The sequence below is a fragment of the Balaenoptera physalus genome, assembly GCF_965194825.1.
Source record: "Balaenoptera physalus genome assembly, chromosome: 21".
NCBI classification, from domain to species: Eukaryota; Metazoa; Chordata; class Mammalia; order Artiodactyla; family Balaenopteridae; genus Balaenoptera; species Balaenoptera physalus.
Window position 1 is genome coordinate 32,756,056 of NC_138902.1, and position 18,551 is coordinate 32,774,606.

Genomic DNA, 18,551 nt, shown 5'->3' on the forward strand with positions numbered 1-18,551 from the left:
TAGAAAAAAGTTAATCATTTAAAGGAAAAACATTGCTGATTGATTCTGTTCTTGCTAAAATAATGAGGCATCTTCTACCTTTCAGTAGGATGGGGAAAGAAGGTTTCATTTTACCCCTAAAGACTGAGGACCACAGTAATAGAGCTGTAGAGCCCACGAAAAACTGCAAAGATGGGGCAGGTAGTAGAATATTTCGTACAAATGAATAAACAAGCAAATGAAGTTAGGAGGCCAACACTAAAGAACATGGACATGTCTACCTCGAGGTGCTGTAGTAAGAATTAACTGAGATAATACATGTGGGATGACTACAGGAGCTCTGACAACTGCAGCAACTTAGTTTCCTTGTTCAAAACCATCCTACTTTAACAAACGTTAGAATGTAGGAGTTTATGAGGGTGTGTGTTTTTATTTATTTATTTATTTTTAAATTTTTTTGGCTGTGTTGGCTCTTCATTGCTGCGCGCAGGCTTTCTCTAGTTGCGGCAAGCAGGGGGCTACTCTTCATTGCGGTGTGCGGGCTTCTCATTGCAGTGGCTTCTCTTATTGCGGAGCATGGGCTCTAGGCACGCGGGTTCCAGTAGCTATGGCACTTGGGCTCAGTAGTTGTGGCTCCCGGGCTCTAGAGCACAGGCTCAGTAGTTGTGGTGCGTGGGCTCAGTAGCTGTGGCTCACGGGCTTAGTTGCTCCGCGGCATGTGGGCATGTGGGATCTTCCCGGACCAGGGATGGAACCCCTGTCCCCTGCATTGACAGGTGGATTCTTAACCACTGCGCCACCAGGGAAGCCTGAGGGTGTGTGTGTTTTAACTCAAATGGAATCATAGTAGAGATCTTTGTGTCTCAGTACCCATATTTCTTTATCAATTCATAGTATTTTATTCTATGCGTCATGATTATTTAACATGAATAAAGGTGTTTTTCAATAAAATTTACATATGTACACGTACATACACACAACCCTTCAGGCAGCTGACCCTGTGACCTTGAAAATTCTAAAATAACTAGTTTTTCAACAAATGGGACTCTTCAAGACCAGAAAAGGAAAGCCAGCTTTCCTGGGTTTTTTTTAAATCCCCAAATTATTAACTAACTTAGAAGGATTTAATTTTAAAGTACTAAAAGTGTCCTTTCTATACTTGCAAAGGTAAGTTTACCTCCATTACTAGGACATTACTTCTGATATCGTGATGAAACCAGAGGTTTAGGCGACTTCTATTTCCGTTGTGACTTTCTTTAAAACGCTTCAACAAACAAATGCAAGTTCCTTGAATGGACTGCTTAAGAACTATATAATTATCACTATGAATGAATATCTGAATTTCTGGGTTAAATATGGAACTCTGAACAAGAATTGACAATAGTGGAAAGGAAATGAGCCTCGTATACAAGAGGCATGGTTTTCCATGATTTACATATAAAAACCTTCCTTAATGAGTTAAGTGAATACCCATCTCAAATATTACATGCTCATTTAAGTTCTCACTCTTATCCCAGAATATCTTTTAGAATTAACATCCTAACATATCTGTGCTTTTAAAACTGACATATTAAAAATATAAAAATCTAATTTAAATTTTCAAAATTAAAATAAGACTTTTGTTTCAAAAAGAGAAATCACTGTTTCCTAACATGCAAAGGTGCACGGGCGACTTACCTGGCGGTCCAGTGGTTAAGACTTCGCCTTACAATGCAGGGGGTGTGGGTTCGATCCCTGGTTGGGGAGCTAAGATCCCACATGCCTTGTGGCCAAAAAACCAAAACATAAAACAGAAGCAATATTGTAACAAATTCAATAAAGGCTTTAAAAATGGTCCACATCAAAAAAAAAAAAAAATCTTAAAACAAAAGGGCACCGATGGCGACATAGAGACGCCTGGGAGGCGGCGCCCGATCCCCTCCTGAAGGTGCAGAGGCTCCGCAGGTTCTTCTGAAATCTTAAAGAAGAAAGTTATGTCTTGTGCCTGCAAACTGTGTAAAGGGCTCGTGCTTCAGGGTTTGTTCTCAAGAGTGAGCTGCGGAAGAGGCGAGAATGCAGCATGAGGACAAAGGGCGTCTCTTCACTGAGTCCTGCATTCTCCAATGGAGAATTAATTACATTATCACTATAAATCCCTAAACCGGCCCGTTCCCAGCCCTTGTGCCTCTGACTGGGGAGCTGACTTCTGCAGTCCAGCCCGATTCCTAGTGCCCTTCTGGAGAGTGAACTCAGGGAAATCCATCCAGCAGCCTCCACTGCCGGGCCAGCTCTGGACTTGCCTTCAGATGGGCCAACGTGTGCCTTCACTACTGCTGCTAATTTAGGTAAACACTGCTCGTTTAACCAGCACAGAGGAGTATAATCGACAATCACACAACAGAGTCAAATAGCAAGCAGTCACCAGGAGTCAGGAAAATTGAGGCTGAAGTAGGGTGGAGAGCAATGAAACAAATACCATCAGGACAAAAGAAGCCTTTAGGAAGGAGATAAAGTGTGGTGAGGGGAGGACGAGAGACAGAGCTTTTAAAAAAAAGAAAGTTGGGAAATTTCAGATAAATCATGGGTTTTCTATGCAAACCACTACACACGGCTTCTTTTCGGCCACAATAGTAAACGCAGTCCAGTCGGACGACTCAACGCTTGGCTACTCGGCTGCAGCCTGTAGTCTTTCCTCATTTGAATAGCATTTTAGGAATGTTTTGTCAAAGTGTCGGATGATTATTCACTTCTACCGCATTCTTCCCTTCACCATGATCATTATGGTCATAGTAACAATTTATTTGATAGGCAGAACATTCACAACATTAAATGATGACCTTTTTTAACCTGTTCAAATTCATGTTATTTATTTGCCCACAATTCCTTTAAAAAGGAAGATTAACTTTAACAACTGTTGCTCATAGCAACACAGGAACAAAAGATTTTTCACATGCATAATCTGAGCATTTAATTAAAATTCACAAACTTGGATCTCAAACGGAGTCAAAAGTAGAAATGTAAGAATACTAGATTCCCAAATAGCAGCAGTTACAGAGTATATTGTTCTGCTATCACAAATACAAAAAAAGGGTAGCTTGTGACAGGGATAAGGAATGTACAAGTTTAAAGATTCCTTTATAACCACCATTTTAGTGAAGTGCTTATATTCTTCCAGGTAAGTTTCACAGCATAAATAAATCAAACAAAAATATACCATACTCTCACTAAGTTTCTATCACTTCCCTTTTACCAAGGCCAGAGCCTGAATACAAATCTAAGTAGCGTAAAGCAAACTCTAACAAGGCAATTTACAGAAGGAGATGATTTTTCCCCTCAAGACTTAAGCTCAAATACAAGAGTCAAGGTAAAATAGAATTCCAATCAGGTCTGTAATTTACACACTTGTGAAACCAAGGCAATCTCAGACAACAGATTGCCCATTAGGATTTAAATCAATGAAAAAAGAGAGAGTTCTATTAAAGAATCTGGAAGAGCTGATCTGGGGCTGAGCTGTCGAGGAAAGCTTTAAGTGTTGAAATTAAATCCTCAAGGGTAGCTGTGACCTCCAACCCCAAACCCAAGGCCAAGGGCTCTTCTGAGTAGTACCTGGAGGTCACACACAGCGAAAAGCATAGCTTTGAAGTCAGACAGACATAGGTGAGTCCTGCCACCTCTGCTTAACAGCTTTGTGCCCTGAGACAAGCCACTTTACCTATTAAGCTCAGTTTCCTAAAATGGGGGTGCTAATGGTTCCTGTCAAAGGTTTCATCTATTCAGTAAGTATTTATTAAGAGCTTGCACAGAACTAAACACTGAAATACAACAGTGAACAAGACAGACACAGGACCTGCCATCATGGAGCCTGAAATGACATATATGAAGGCTCAACAAATGGTGCACATGTCATTATCATCATCATCTTTAGCACAGTGGTGGAAAGTATAAGGTATGTTCCAGGAAGAACAAATACACCATCTTAGCTGGAACAAGGTTTCACTCCCCCCAAAATACTGGCATGTTTCAGGGCTCAGTCCTGGGACCTCTTCCTCTTCTTCTCTCCCAAGAGTCTCATCCCATCCCACAATTTAAAAATACTATCTACGTATACCCAAATTTAGCTGTCTCCCAAACTCCAGACTCTATATCCAGCTGCCCATCAGATATCTCCACGTACATGTCTTAATAGGCATCTCAGACCTATAAATCTGCAACAGAACTCTGGATCGCTGATGCAACTGGATACCAACCAACCATATTCCTTCCTTGGTCTTCTTCCCATCCGTAAATCACTAAATCCTTCATCCCTCTCTTTTCCTTATGCCTCACATATCTAAAGCATGAGTAAGTTCTTTCACTTTCACCTAAAAAACATACCCCCAATCCATTGCCAAAGCCATCATTCCAGTTCAAGATCTGATTGTTTCTCATTTAGAATATATCACTGCAATAGCTGCTATGATTCCTTCTCCGCAGAGAAATGATCTCTTTTTTGAAAAATGGGTAAGAACATATTTACACAAACACACACACACACGTCCCATCATTCCTCCATTCAACTGAGAACTCTCCAGTGGCTCCCGGATGCCCTTAAAATGTTGATGGTCTACAAGGCGTACATGATCAGACGCCTTTTTGACCTCTCTGCCTCCTGTCGTAAGCCCTCCCACTCCCCCACCCCCATCTCTGCACTGCAGCCCCACCAGCTCCCTTTCAGTTCCTTGAACATACCAACCTCCCTAGCGCTTTCGGACAGTGCAGTCCGACAGAACTTCCTGTATCGACAGAAATGCTCTATATCTGCACACGTGGCTATTGAGCACTTAACATGTGGCTAGTGAGACTGAGGAACTAAATGTTTAACTTTATTTAATTTTGATTAATTTAAATAGCCACATACTCCTAGCAGCTATCACATCGAATACCGGACAGAGCAGGGCTAGGAACCTAACCTGTTCCTCTGCCTGGACTCTTCCCCCAGATCTTCACGTGGATGGTGCTTTCTTATCCTCATGGCTCAGCTAAATGTCAGCTCCTCAGAAAGGCCTGACCACTCCACTCAAAGTAGCTCCCACTGACAGCATTATCACTGCACCTTGGTTATTTTCATCAAGACACATTCAGTACTGCCTCTATAATCTGTCTCCCCCAAACTAGAATATAAAATCCATCAAAGTAGAGACCTTGCAGATTTTATTCATTGCTATGTTCCTAAGATACATGTACTTGGCACATAGAGTTTTCAATAAATGTTTGATGAATGGCTGAACGAATGAATGAGTGAGTGGATGACTAGGAGGCCAAGTCAGTAAGAGTAGGCTGGGGACAGATTGTGGAAGCTGTTGGAAGAAGGCAAGGGTCCTTCAAAAACTTGCATTTCATTTCCGTGAGTATGGGCTCTGCACTGTTCCTAAGTGTCCCGGGGGGGTCAGGCAGGCAAAGCAGGGGGCACAAAGGAACAGTACCCACGCAAAGCAGGTCTCCACCCCCAACTGACTTGAAATCAGTTTATGAGAACATTATTGATGCAGACACACGGATGCTCCTTACATATGAGACATCAGGAAATCTCTCAAGAATGTATCCACATACACTCTATTAAAGGCACACCTTTAGAGGGGAAAAGTACTGAAGGGGTATTAGACAATCAAGTTAGCTTTGTAGTCTTTGGAGCTGCAATAGCAAAACAGGGCATTAATGTTATGTTAAACATTCAGCCAAGTTAAATACCGGTTTAGAGACATACTGTCCTCTGAGAGCTGTCACTAGCTGTGTCACTTAGCAGAAAAGGGGGAGGGGAGGCAATGAGGGGAGTAAGTTAATGATCTGTTTCTAACAAGTTCAAACACCCTGAAAATCAGCAAAAAGGGAAAGAATAAAGTGTAGAGAGTATTACTGACCAGCCAAAAATGAGCAAACCTGGACCTAGAAGGTGGCAAAACTGACAACCCAGGGATACCACGTACCATACGGATTCCACACATTCCTTCATTGTCATAATTTCAAAGAAAAAAAAGACTGGCATTTGAATTTATCTCTGTTTAAAACCAAAACACTAAGAAAACTGCAAAGTAAAGTTTGGTCCTAAATGAAACTGTGTGCTCTTCAAAGTTTTGAGAGTAAACATTTTCTACCACGCTTTAAGCTTTACTGAATATCAGTGCCACTTAATAAAATTACCCTCCTGCATAAAACGGAGCAGTATCAGTAAAGTAATTCCACGGTCGCTCACTAAGTCAGAATCTTCCTCAGGAGTTTATAGCACAAATCTCTCTAGGTCAACCTTTCCTACAACGTGAATTGTCACTACTCAAGTTTGAGTCCGAGAGAAAACAGCAAGAGCAGAGAGGCACCAGTGGCACTGAGGAAAGCCTCTCCACCTGCTAAATCCCAACACACTCATTTTTCCAGAAATATAATACCAGGGAGACTTATTTAGCTAAAAGTCACTATTAAGTCAAAATAATGTCTACATTTCTTCAAAACTAAATCTCCTACCTCCACCCCCAGTGAGATCAAAGCAGGTTAAATGTACACCTCTGTGCAAATTCTCTACTGGGACCACTGTAGCTCCTCCCATGTTACAGGAGTAAAGCAACAGCTCCCAGAGCTTAGCTCGGTTACTCTGCTCCTGGTCTACTTCCCAGTGAGCTCCATTCTCAACGCTACTCACTGCTGTCTTCTCAGAACCATGATTTCTTGACTGACATCAGGGTTAATAGTATAGGAAAAATTATTTGCAGTGCGAAACAGTTTTAGCCCCTCATGGCATCTTTGGAACACCTGTAACTGTGACAGGCACCAGCTTTGTAAAGATAGTACATGGAATTATTTTCTATTTGATCATCATCACCAACTGTATGATTTTATAAATACTATCAATACGTCCCAAGAAAGTCAGTGTTTCCAACGATCAAAACAGATCACTGTTATATTTATACTGCCAAGAGTAAACTGTAAAGAAACAACTACGGTACTTCCAAAAGTTTGTGGAGTTTTTTGCCTGTTTCTCTCCTGTCCCTATGTATAATTCCAGTTACGTCAGAGAAGAATGGGTTTGGAAAACTTTAAGTAACATGCTGCATGTCATTAGAAGAAAAGTAATAAGAGAAGCAAAGCAACGCCTCCAACTCGGCATCCATGTCTGATTTATTTTTATACAACAGTGCCTAGAGTCCAAGTTATTTGTGAAAGCTATAATCAATGATCACTGATCAACATGCCATTTTATCATATAAGACTAATATTTCTTTTAAATGTTTGAATAAAATATTTCAAAGACTTTATCATCTCACTTTACATCAGAGGTTCTGGAAAGGGCCAGAGAGTAAATATTTAAGGCTTTATGGGTCACATACAATCTTGGACACATATTCTTCTTTGTTTTTATTTGTTTGTTTTACAACCCTTTAATGATGTAAGACCCATTCTTAGCTGGAGGGCTACACAGAAAGAAGACTGCAGGCTGGGATTTGGCCCTTGGGCCATAGTTAGCCCACCCCTGCTTTTCAAGTATACCAAAAAACCATGATTATATAGTATGGCCACTTTGACTAAAGAAAAACACTTCCAACTGTTTTGTGTGTATTTCTGTAATTTTTTTTAAAGTAAACTAATTTTTTTAGAACAGTTTTAGATTTACAGAAAGCAAGCAGTTAATACAGTTTCCATACATCCCACCCTCCGTTTCCCCTATTGCAATGGTACATTTATTAAAATTAATGAACCAACACTGATACATTGTCATTAACTAAGATGCAGATTTCCTTATCTTTTACGTAATGTCCTTTTACTGTCCCAGGATCCCATCAGGACACCCTATTGCATTTATTCATCCTGTCTCCTTAGGCTCCTGGCTGTGACAGTTTCTCAGACATTCCTTGGTTTTGATGACCACGTCAGTTTTAAGGAATACTAGTCAGACAGTTTGTGAAATGCCCTCTATTGAGATTTAGTGGGTGTTTTTCTCATGATTAGACTGGGGTTTTGATAGTTTTTGGGGAGAAAGATTGCAAAGAAAAAGTGGTCATCACATCATATCAACGGTGTATCAACGCGACTTATCACTGTTGACATTTACCTTGATCACCTGGCTGAGGCTATGTTTGTTAGGTTTCCTCCAACTGCTTTTTAAAAACAAAAACAATTAATTAATAAAAATGATTTTAATTCTTACTATATATTACTAGTTTAAAGCTTTTAAACAGCAAATGATCTTGAATAAGCTGGCTGTATACAGACACACACACATTATGATTCACTATCTATGTGATTCACATGTATGCTTCTTAAAATATATTATATTTGAAATGAAGACAAAAATTAATATGTACTTTGCCAGTAGATTCTACTTTTAATTCACCCTAACTCTTCTTCCTTTACCTATTAGGAGACACAAAAAAGGTGGGTAGAGTGGCAAAGGCTAAAAGGCTAGAATAAAGGAGGAAAACTTGGGTCATACTGAGGCTATCAAAACACTGCAGGAAATGCAAATCAAAACCACAGTAAGATACTAGCTCATCTCACCAGAAATGCTAAAAAAAGAAAAGAAAAGAAAAGAAAAGAGCAAGTGTTGGTGAGGGCGTGGAGAAGCTGGAACACTCATACACTCATACACTCACACACTCACACACTCATACACTCATACACTGCTGCTGGGGATGTAAATGGTGCAGCCGCTGTGGAAGAGTTTGGCAGTTCCTCAAAAAGTTAAACATAGAATTAACATATGACCCAGCAACTCCACTTCTCGGTATTTTATCCAAGAGAACTGAAGACATATTTTCATATAAAAATTATACATAAATGTTCATGGCAGTATTATTCATAATAGCCAAAAAGTAGAATAAACACAAATGTCTAACAGCCGATGAATGGATACACAAAGTGTGGTATAGCCATACAACTTATTATTCAAAGTCATAAAAAGGAATGAAATACTGGTACATGCTACAGCATGAATGAACCCTGAAAACATTATGCTAAATGTCATTAAGAAGCCAGACACAAAAGGAAACATATTGTATTATTCCATTTATATGAAATGTCCAGTATAGGCAGAAACATAGAGACAAAAACAGAGAGACAGAAAGTAGATTAGGGGTTGCCAAAGGCAGCAGGGGTGGGGGAAGGATGGGGAGTGAGCTCTTAATGGGTACAGGGTTTCTTTTGGGGGTAATAAAAATGTTCAGGAATTACATAATGATCATGGTTGCACAACACTGTGAATATACCAAAAAAAACCCTGTATTGTACACTTTAAAATGGCTAATTTTATGTGATGTTTTTATCTCAATAAAAAATAAATAACTGGGGAAAAAAGCCACTGAAGACACTGAAAACATTCTGAAGCTATATATTTGGGAAATCATTTTTAACCCACAACTTATACACACACTGTGCCTTTAAAAATCCCTTTCCTACTCTTTATACTTCTGTGGTGATTTTTCTAGTAACAGGAGCTTCAGAAATGGATGAAGAGGGCTCCCCTGGTGGCACAGTGGTTGAGAATCTGCCTGCCAATGCAGGGGACACGGGTTCGAGCCCTGGTCTGGGAAGATCCCACATGCTGCGGAGCAACTAAGCCCATGCGTCACAACTACTGAGCCTGCGCTCTAGAGCCCGCGAGCCACAACTACTGAGCCCCTGTGCCACAACTACTGAAGCCTGCGCGCCTAGAGCCCGTGCTCTGCAACAAGAGAAGCCACCGCCACGAGAAGCCCGTGCACCGCAACGAAGAGTAGCCCCCGCTCCCTGCAACTAGAGAAAGCCCACACAGCAATGAAGACCCAACGCAGCCAAAAATAAATAAACAAAAAATAAATTTAAAAAAAAGGAATGGATGAAGAAATTAGTCCAAAATTCTAACAAGAAATCAGTTCAACCAGTCAAGTTCATAGGACCAGAGCATACACAAGACTAGGGCCCTATCTCAAGGAAGTTACACTTCATTAGGGCTAACACTGTTTCCTACCGTTTCGGTAACTCCCATCGGCAAAATGAGGCTGGTCACACTCCTCTAGAGTGGTGGCATCATTTTCCTACAGACAACTACTCCGAAAAACTGAGCAAGTGCCAGCCACAAGGCAACATCTCCAGGCCCCAGAGGCAGGCAGCACAGGGCCTGCTCAGGCTGCAGGGCGGCTTCTACACTTTTGCCAGCCCACCAGGGCTTGCCCACAGGACACTGAAATCCTGGCTTGCTTGAAGGCCACATGTCACAGTGGCTGATTATGTAGCTCACAACTTGGTGATTTGCTGCTAAAACAAAAAAAGAAAAAATTACTTACTTATAAATAATAGTCTTTCTTGACAACGCAATTATTGTCCTGAGAGTTCCAACAAAATTAAGGTGCAAACTATGGACAAGTAAAGTCAGAGAAGAAACCTCAGTCACGGACCAGGCAACCACCGCTCACTCCAGCTAACATCACAGCGAGCTGCTGAAAACAAGAAATATTCTGTCGGGAATTTTTGGAAGACAGCATAGTTCAGTTTAAATTAGGGCTTCCCATGGTGATTTTTTTAAAAAACCTTCTTTTAAGAACCTCTCCACACTTCAAATACCATAATCACTCAAATCATAGTAACCACTTGGCACCCAGACTTGGACGGAGCCTGGAGAGGGACGACTCCCAGCCATCTATGACAAGGGCGGTTGTGATGAAGACTATTGGGGCTGATTTTGTGTTCTCTGCTCTTATAAGTAATTCACATATTTATACTGTTAGTCAAAATGCGGCAGCTTAATTCTCTCATTATTTTTAATCTAACTGGAAAATCAATTGTCTCTGGTTGTTGGTGGTTATGGCTATAGTTATGAAAACCCAACAATAAGAAATTGGAAACAAGAGTAGCTCAACTAGTAGTATTCTTTCATTAACTTCACGAACTTTCTGTATCAACTGACCTAACCAACATTCATTTAACATCTACCAGATACAAAGGATACAGAGAGCAGGAATAAGCAGATACAAAGGATACAGAGAGCAGGAATAAGCAATTAGGTCTTTTGAAGAAGTCACACTCCAGCAGTAAGTAGGTTTAGCAAAATTACTTGCTTTGACTTTGAAAGAAAGACAGCAGAGAGCTGCATACAGCCTAACCAGGTGCCACAAACTGGGCATGGAGAGCCAGTTAACTCAGACACTGGTGACACCCAGCTGACATCCTCTTCCTCCCCACTGTCCCCCAGCCCCAGCCCCCAGGATTTCTTCCCTTCAATTAGAAAGTACAGGTTGCTCAACATCTGATCCAAGCCATAAACCAGAGATTACGGCCTATCAGCCCTTTTTAATGTAAAGTCGCTTTGTGTGGTGGTAACTCTTTTAAGTTCAACTAGACAAAGTTATTGTATCCCTGGGTAACGTCCAATCCGAGGACGGAAAGCAAACAGAATTCCACTGGGAGTTCGTAAAACCACTCATCCTGTCTCTGAGCCCTGCCCACCTTAGCCACCTACTCCTCCAAGAGGCAAATAAATCCATCATTCCACCTTTTTCTCCCACATTGAATAGAGTTTTTTTTTAAAGCACCAGGCCATTTGGCCATGATCTATGGCCCACTATAAACACCATTTGGTGCGGTCAAAGGGTGCCCATGGTGAGCAAAATAAGAGGTGAGCGAGGGAGCAGATCTGCAAAATAACAGTTGGCCTACCTGGGGTGAGGAGGGTTGCCAAGGAGTCACAGATGAGGAGCTTTCCCCAGGACTGAGCGGGGGCGGGGGGGAGAGGAAGGGCAAAGTCAAGACTGTTACAGTAAAACTGTAATCTATGCAGGTTGATACAGAGCCCCAAACTGAACTTCTAATGTGCTCAAGAGTGCGCTGAACTTCCAAGTTCTACGTGGAATAGTACCGTGGTTCAATGGGGTCAGCTCGATGGGTCCCCAACCCACACCCCCAAGGCGTTCACCCTACGTGGCCCAGGGATCAGAGCTTCCTACCTAGTTGACAGGAACCTCTGAAGACCAAGAAAGACTGGCCAAATGGAAACCACCTAAGTATCCATCAACAGATGAATAGATGAAGGAGCTGTGGCATACAGTATGTGATATACAATGGAATACTACTCAGCAATAAAAAAGAACAAAATTTTGCCATTTGTGGCAACATGGATGGACTTGGAGGGTATTATGCTAAGTGAAGTAAGTCAGGCAGAGAAACACAAATACTGTATGATATCACTTTTATGTGGAATTTAAAAAATTCAACAAACTAGTGAATATAACATAAAAAGAAGCAGACTCGCAGATACCGAGAACAAACTAGTGGTTACCAGTGGCGGGGGGCAGGGGTAACACAGGGGTGGGGAGTGGGAGGTACAAACTACTGGGTGTAAGACAGGCTCAGAGACGTATTGTACAACATGGGGAATAGAGCCAATATTTTGTAATAACTGTAAATGGAAAGCAACCTTTGAAAATTGTATAAAATGAAAAAAAAATTGCATAAAAGTAAAAAAAAAAAAAAAGACTGGTCAATCAGCCTGAAAAGTCAACCCTGGGCGAAGAGGTTCTCCTCCATCCAGAGACCCCTGAGCATGCCCAGATGTCCAGGAAGACTAGAGGAATGACAAAGGACACAGGCTCCAGAGTCAGACTATCTGGCTTCGAATCCTGGCTCCACGTTTAACTACAATGGCAGTCTCCCTGCGACTCCATTTCCCCATCTGTAACGGGAAGATAATAACAGCACCTACCTCATAGGGCTTCTGGGAGAATAAAATGAGATCACAGTTAAAGAGCTTAGCAGGGTGGCTGTCACACCGAAAACACTGAGAAAGTGTGTGCAGTACCTCTACTATTTCCAGGGGTAACCGGAACTATCCGTCAGTTCCTAAATTGGAATGACAACACTACAACTACTACTCTTTGGTGAGGCCCTAGTTAGGGGCCCCCAAACATCTCCATGGGGTCGGTGGTATGACCTTCATTTCAGAGTTGAAAAAGGACTTTAGAGGGTTCAGACACTCATCCAAGCTTTCTCAGCTAATAAAGGCGGAGCAAGGAAAGCTTTGATCACATTGCAGCAGAGTCTGCATCATGTAATGGACCTCCAAAAGCTTAAAAGCATTTTAAAATAATCCTTCAATATTCTAAAATCACTACTTATTGAATAAAATTATGTTCTTGTGAAATCTCCCAGCCTTCCCCCATGACATCTGCATAATTACCTATACAATCAGAAATACCTCACAAATTCTGATAGACCATGAAAAACACAAAATTATCTTTCTTAACATAAATATGACTGGGTAAATCATCAGGACCATCTTAATGAAATGGATTTAAAAGTTCAAAAGTACTGCAGACCCACAGTTTATCAAGTCACTTTTTTTTCAGGATTTGTAATTTGATCCTGTAAAAGAAGGGGCACATTCCAATTGGCCTGTGCAACACCTCTCTGCCCATATGTTTGGTAAGTGTGTAACAAAATTGCCTAGAGGTAATAGTTCCTCCAAATATCCTGTTCCACCATCTCTTACACTAGTTAGCAAGACTTATAGACACTTCACTGCCCTAAAATAAAACACAACCAAATTTAAACTATGTCAATGTTGACTCATCTCACAGAATGTCTTTTAAAGCTCTAATACTGAGATCCAGAAATATGTATAACCAGTCAAATTTATAAATACTTAAAGATCCAACATCTTCAAGGCAAACTGGGATGATAACAAATCACCTTAGTCAAAACTGTTTGTCCCCATCAAATGAATTGGTTACCCAGTTTCCTAAAAACAGAGTTCATGATAATTGTTAATCCATTAACAATTTTAAGTAAAAGACATGCTTAACTTGTTTAAGAAGTAGTGATAAAGATAAGCCAAGCCATATAATTTTACTTCACTTTCTATTTGCTTTACCCAGGCATTACACAGTCTTGTAATCCTTGCTGGTAAACACAAATGAGATGATATTAATAAAACATGTAAATGGAAGTAAAAGAGAATCTAAAATGCCTAAATATTTCAAGAATGCATTGCAGTTTCAATAACCTGAAACTCCAAGTATCAGAAAGCAGAAAGAATTACCATACAACTGTAAAAGTCAAATATTTATACAGGTGCCTTAAAAGCCACTGTTGGGTGCACACCATCATCACTGAAATTTACTATCTGTTAAGTAGTTTCAAAGTGCAATAACTGGCTTGGAGCGTGAAGTTTATGACAACAACTAATACATCTGGAGAGACTGTGAAGGCGTGATGCTTGTCATAACTTTCATCAGGTCAGCAACACGCAGCCAGGCTAGAGCAAGACAGGACCTCAGCACAGGTGCCTTTTCTCATTTCAAGAGGGAAACCTAGGGGCTTCCCTGGTGGCGCAGTGGTTGAGAGTCTGCCTGCTAATGCAGGGGACACGGGTTCGAGCCCTAGTCTGGGAAGATCCCACATGCCACGGAGCAACTGGGCCCGTGAGCCACAATTACTGAGCCTGCGCGTCTGGAGCCTGTGCTCCACAACAAGAGAGGCCGCGATGGTGAGAGGCCCGCGCACCGCGATGAGGAGTGGTCCCCACTTGCCGCAACTAGAGAAAGCCCTCGCACAGAAACGAAGACTCAACACAGTCATAAATAAATAAATAAATAAATAAAAGAACGTGAATTTCTTTAAAAAAAAAAAAAGAGGGAAACCTAAACCGATACCTTCATGGATAATTTATCAAGGATTGTTCCATAAATTTATAATGTCACTTGTGACTTTCTTATAACTGCTCTTTAGTAGCATTCAAAAACAATATTCTTAGGATAAAAGTAACTGAGAACATAAAGTATGAAACTATTTCAGCTTCAAATTGAGAAAAGGGGGAATGTTTAATAGGAGAAGCACCTAAAAAGGTTATAAACCCCTAAGGCCACATTCCATAAAAAGGTGGAAAGAAATTTCAGAAATGATAAACATCCAAAATTTGGAATTATCCCTAATGGTATACTATTTAAATTTATAAATAGGAATACCTCCTTAATAGTTTACAAATTTACAATTAGGAATATCTCCTCTTGTTCTTCCAATAATTCTAACTATAAGAAAATTTCCTTTTCAGGGTAAAAAGAAAGATGGAAAAGAGAAACAACATTTGTGTACATTCAGCTAAACTTCAGTTCCTGAACTCCTTAGATGATGATATTGTTATGTTTCTCCTCTTCACTTCTGAGCAGGAATAAAAAGTGTGTTGAAAACTACAAGAAACCACACTAAGCTCAAGTCAGCGTTCCTCAATAACCAAGGTTCGGTTCCACTGTTCATTTTACCACTTCTTACTTCAACACAGCATCTGCCTTTTCAAGATCTGAGAGTCAGTTCAAGTTTTCAGGTGAAGATAAACACTAAGCAGTAAACCCCCAAACAAGCGTCTCTAAACTCTGGGGGGCAAAGTCAGGTACACCCACCACCAGGGCCCAGCGAGGAAGGGTGCCCGGGCCCCCCCCCCCAGGCCCAGGGCCTCCGGCCTGACCATGGTGCGCCCCGTCAAGAACGTGCAGGCAAGGATGGGAGCCAAGGACGGCCAGAGAGATGCCACAGGTGGCCTGGACGGCTGGCTGGCCCCGCCTGGCACTTAGGCCTCCTCCTCCAGGAGGCCCAGGGCCGGGCCCCGCCTCCCAGGCCGAATGGACCCTCCAGCCTCTTGCTGGCCAACTTCAGGCGGAGGCGAGCTCGGAGCAGGGCTCAGGGGGCCCCTCTGGGTCCGTGAACTGGACACTGTGACCGCCCAGGGCGTCAATTCCACCCTTCTCTCTGCGCCCAGAGTGTCTAAAGGTCCCAGTGCCGTCGCAGAGCGGGTGGCCAAGAGGGCCCTGGAAGGGGCGGCTGCAACCGGCCCCCTCCAGGGTGCCTGGCCGGCTGACGCAGCCCCGGCTCGGGCAGACGGCCCCGCGCCTCCTTCCCGGGACCCCTCCCGGCACCCCGGGCCGGTGACGCCCCACGCCCCCCGCGCCGCGGGCGCCGCCGCTCGGCCAGGTCTCCCGGACAACAGCCGCCGCCGCGCTTCCGAGGCGGGTCCCCGCGCCCACCCGCGGCCCGGCAGCCCACCTGTCCCGGGGGTCGATCCAGCTGGTCCTCCGGGTGTTGTGGTCGATGTAGAAGACCTTGCCGTCGTAGTCCCTGGCCTCCTCCCAGCCCCGGGGTAGCGGCAGCTGCCCGCTCCCGGCCCTCCTAGGCATGGTCGGCGGCCTCGCCGGCGAGCGGCGCCTCCATAGGGACCGGGCGCGGGACGCGGCGGGAACGCGACTGCCCGGCCCGACCCGGGCGCCGGCGAGGGGCTGCGGGGCGCGGGGCGCGGGGCGCGGCGGGGCCACGCGCGGGGGCGCCTCAGGAAACCCTGCTCTCGGCCCCGCCGGGGATCAGTCCACCATGTCTGCGTCGGAGCAGGCGAGCGAACCCTCCTCCTCCTCCTCCTCCTCGCGATCGCCGCCGCTGCCTCCGCCTCTTCCTCCTCCTCCTCCTCCCCGTCCCCCTGTGGCCGCCGAGGGTCGCGGCGCCCAGGCTGCCCGAGCCGCCGCCGTCTGGGCTCGGATCCGGGAAGCTCCGCGGAGCGGCGGCCGCGGCGGCGACGGGTCTCCTCATTTGCGTGCGATTAGCATGCGCCCCGCCCGGGGCCCGCCCCCACCCGCTCCTCCCCTCGCTCGGCTCATCTGCATGCACATTCCTCGCCGCCACATTCCAGGGCTTAACCCTGCCGCTCCCGCGGCCCGCTGCGCCTGCCGGGGCGCCGGCCCGAGTCAGGGGCGGAAGGGAGCTGCGGGCCAGGTGGGAGGGAAGACGGAGAAGGAATGCGCTGCTCGCTGCTTCCCCTTGACCCCAAATATCTCTCTACGGCCGAACACTTGGGGTTTTAGAGTTTCGGGACGGGAAAGGCGGCTAAAGAGAAGTCTCCTCAGCCCTCTCCACCGCCTTCCGACTTCTAGGGAAACCACAAGACTTTCGAGAGGAAAGGGGTGGGGAGGCTCTCTTCGGAAGACAAGGTCCCAGCAAACCGAGAAGGCACAAAGGCTCCCCCGCGCCCCCTCGGACCCCGGGGCGTTCCGGGCGGTGGGAAAGTGTGAAAAGCAGAGCCAGCGCTCGAAAGCGCGTCAGTGGCGCGTCCGGGGCGGTGTCGCCCCCGGGGCCTCTGCAGGGCGCCCGGCCCTCCGTGACCTCAGCCTCGCGGCGGAAAGCGAAGGCGGATCCCGCGGTCCGAGGGCGCCGCGACACGCCTGCCCCGGTGCCCCGCTGCGGGGGGGAAGCTCGGGCCAGACTCGAAGAAGCCACTGCACCCCCTCCCCCCACAACCCCCCGCCGCGGGCGTCGTCGTCGTCCGCCGCGCGCGGGCCTGGGGCGCTCCACCCGGGGGCCCCGCGCTGGACGTGCACGCGCCCGGGAGCCAGCCCCTTCCGTCCGCCCGCGCCTCGGGAAGTCCCCCACCCGGAGCCCCGCCGAGGCCCAGAAGGTGTGGGCGAGCCCGCTGGCAGGAAAACGCGGCGGCCCGGCGGCCAGGCTTTCCTAGCCACTGGATGTGTCGGGGGAGGAACGTGGACTTTCTCTCCTTCCACAAGTATTTATTTATTCAGCAGCTACTACGCCCTGGTCGGCCCTGAGGAGGGTCCGGACGTCGGGCTCCGGGCTGGACGGTGCCACGAGCCGCAGGCCTGGCAGGGCCCGGACACACAGCATTTGTGCCCCCAGCCCCTCGGTCTGGGAGGGAGCCTCCCAGTCTCCAGACTCCTCTCCAGCCAGGTCTACACCACCGTCCCCCATTCATATTCCTCTGGGTTACTAAGCAGCTGCTTTTAGAGTGAAAAAAAAAAAAACAAAAACAAAAACAAAAAAAACCGGAGGAAGACCCGGAGATCATTCACCTTTTGGTGTGAATTCGCTTAATCCTGCCAACTAATTTGTAGAGACTTCCCCACCTTGTGCGGGTCGCGGCGCACAGCAAGGGCTTTCAGGGGGTTTGGAACAACGTCCGCCTCCCCTCCTGGGCGCACAGACCGGTAAGGGAGTCAGGTGAACTGAGATTCTCTACGGCGCGGAGCTGGCGCTGCGCGGTTAGTGTAGCAGCTGCCCTGGAGGTTGGGGGCGGCCTTTGGTTCTCCAGGCCGTCGGGGCAGCTGCGGTCAATCTCGAAGGTGGAGGAGGGTGGTCCTGGAGAGGAAGGACGGAGGGTCAGGCTTGGAACAGCTTCGCGGCGGGGACTGGACCTGCCATCTCGGGCGAGGGCCTTAGAAGGGGTTGTATTTGTACTTGGAGCATCTGGGCAGAAACTTTTAACTACTAGAAACTCTAGAGAGAACTCCTGGGAAGGAGCTACCCGAGGGCGCAGGAGCTGGGGAACGGAGTTACCCAAGATGAACTCATTTACTGTATCTTTCTAGGTCTTCCTCGTTTACACCCAGGAAGGAAACTAGGCTTCGCCCGTAACAAAGGGAAGCCCCCGCCTCCTGGTCCTGTGTTCAGCCCCACTCCATTGATCAGGAAGTGATCACACAAGGCAAGCTTCTCCTGTTCCAGGTGAGATGTGATATCCTAGTGGGTAATCTTAAGGTTGTACTTCTGAATGCTGTGAAAAAGATGAGACCTGGCTAAAACTAATCTCTCACACCACTGAGTGAACGAGG

At 45.4% G+C, this 18,551-nt stretch overlaps 2 protein-coding genes across 17 annotated transcripts in view; one reads left to right on the plus strand and one right to left on the minus strand.

Moving 5' to 3' along the window:
* WWC2 (WW and C2 domain containing 2) overlaps window positions 1-16,498 on the minus strand; it is a 160,117-nt gene extending 143,619 nt beyond the window's left edge. The window contains exon 1 of one of the 3 annotated variants that reach the window (XM_082443960.1): window positions 15,988-16,498. In XM_082443960.1, the coding sequence (XP_082300086.1) occupies window positions 15,988-16,118 (131 nt within the window). In that variant the 5' untranslated portion in view covers window positions 16,119-16,498. The remainder of the gene's footprint in view (window positions 1-15,987) is intronic. The other 2 variants (XM_082443962.1, XM_082443961.1) reach the window with 2 other exon arrangements.
* Window positions 16,499-16,589: 91 nt separating this feature from the next.
* Window positions 16,590-18,551, plus strand: part of LOC309651345 (uncharacterized protein) — a 217,899-nt gene continuing 215,937 nt past the window's right edge. For 12 of the 14 annotated variants that reach the window (XR_014258016.1, XR_014258017.1, XR_014258018.1 and 9 more), the window contains exons 1-2: window positions 16,590-17,927; window positions 18,309-18,444. The gene's annotated coding sequence lies outside the window, so the exon portion shown is untranslated. The other 2 variants (XM_082444010.1, XR_014258028.1) reach the window with 2 other exon arrangements.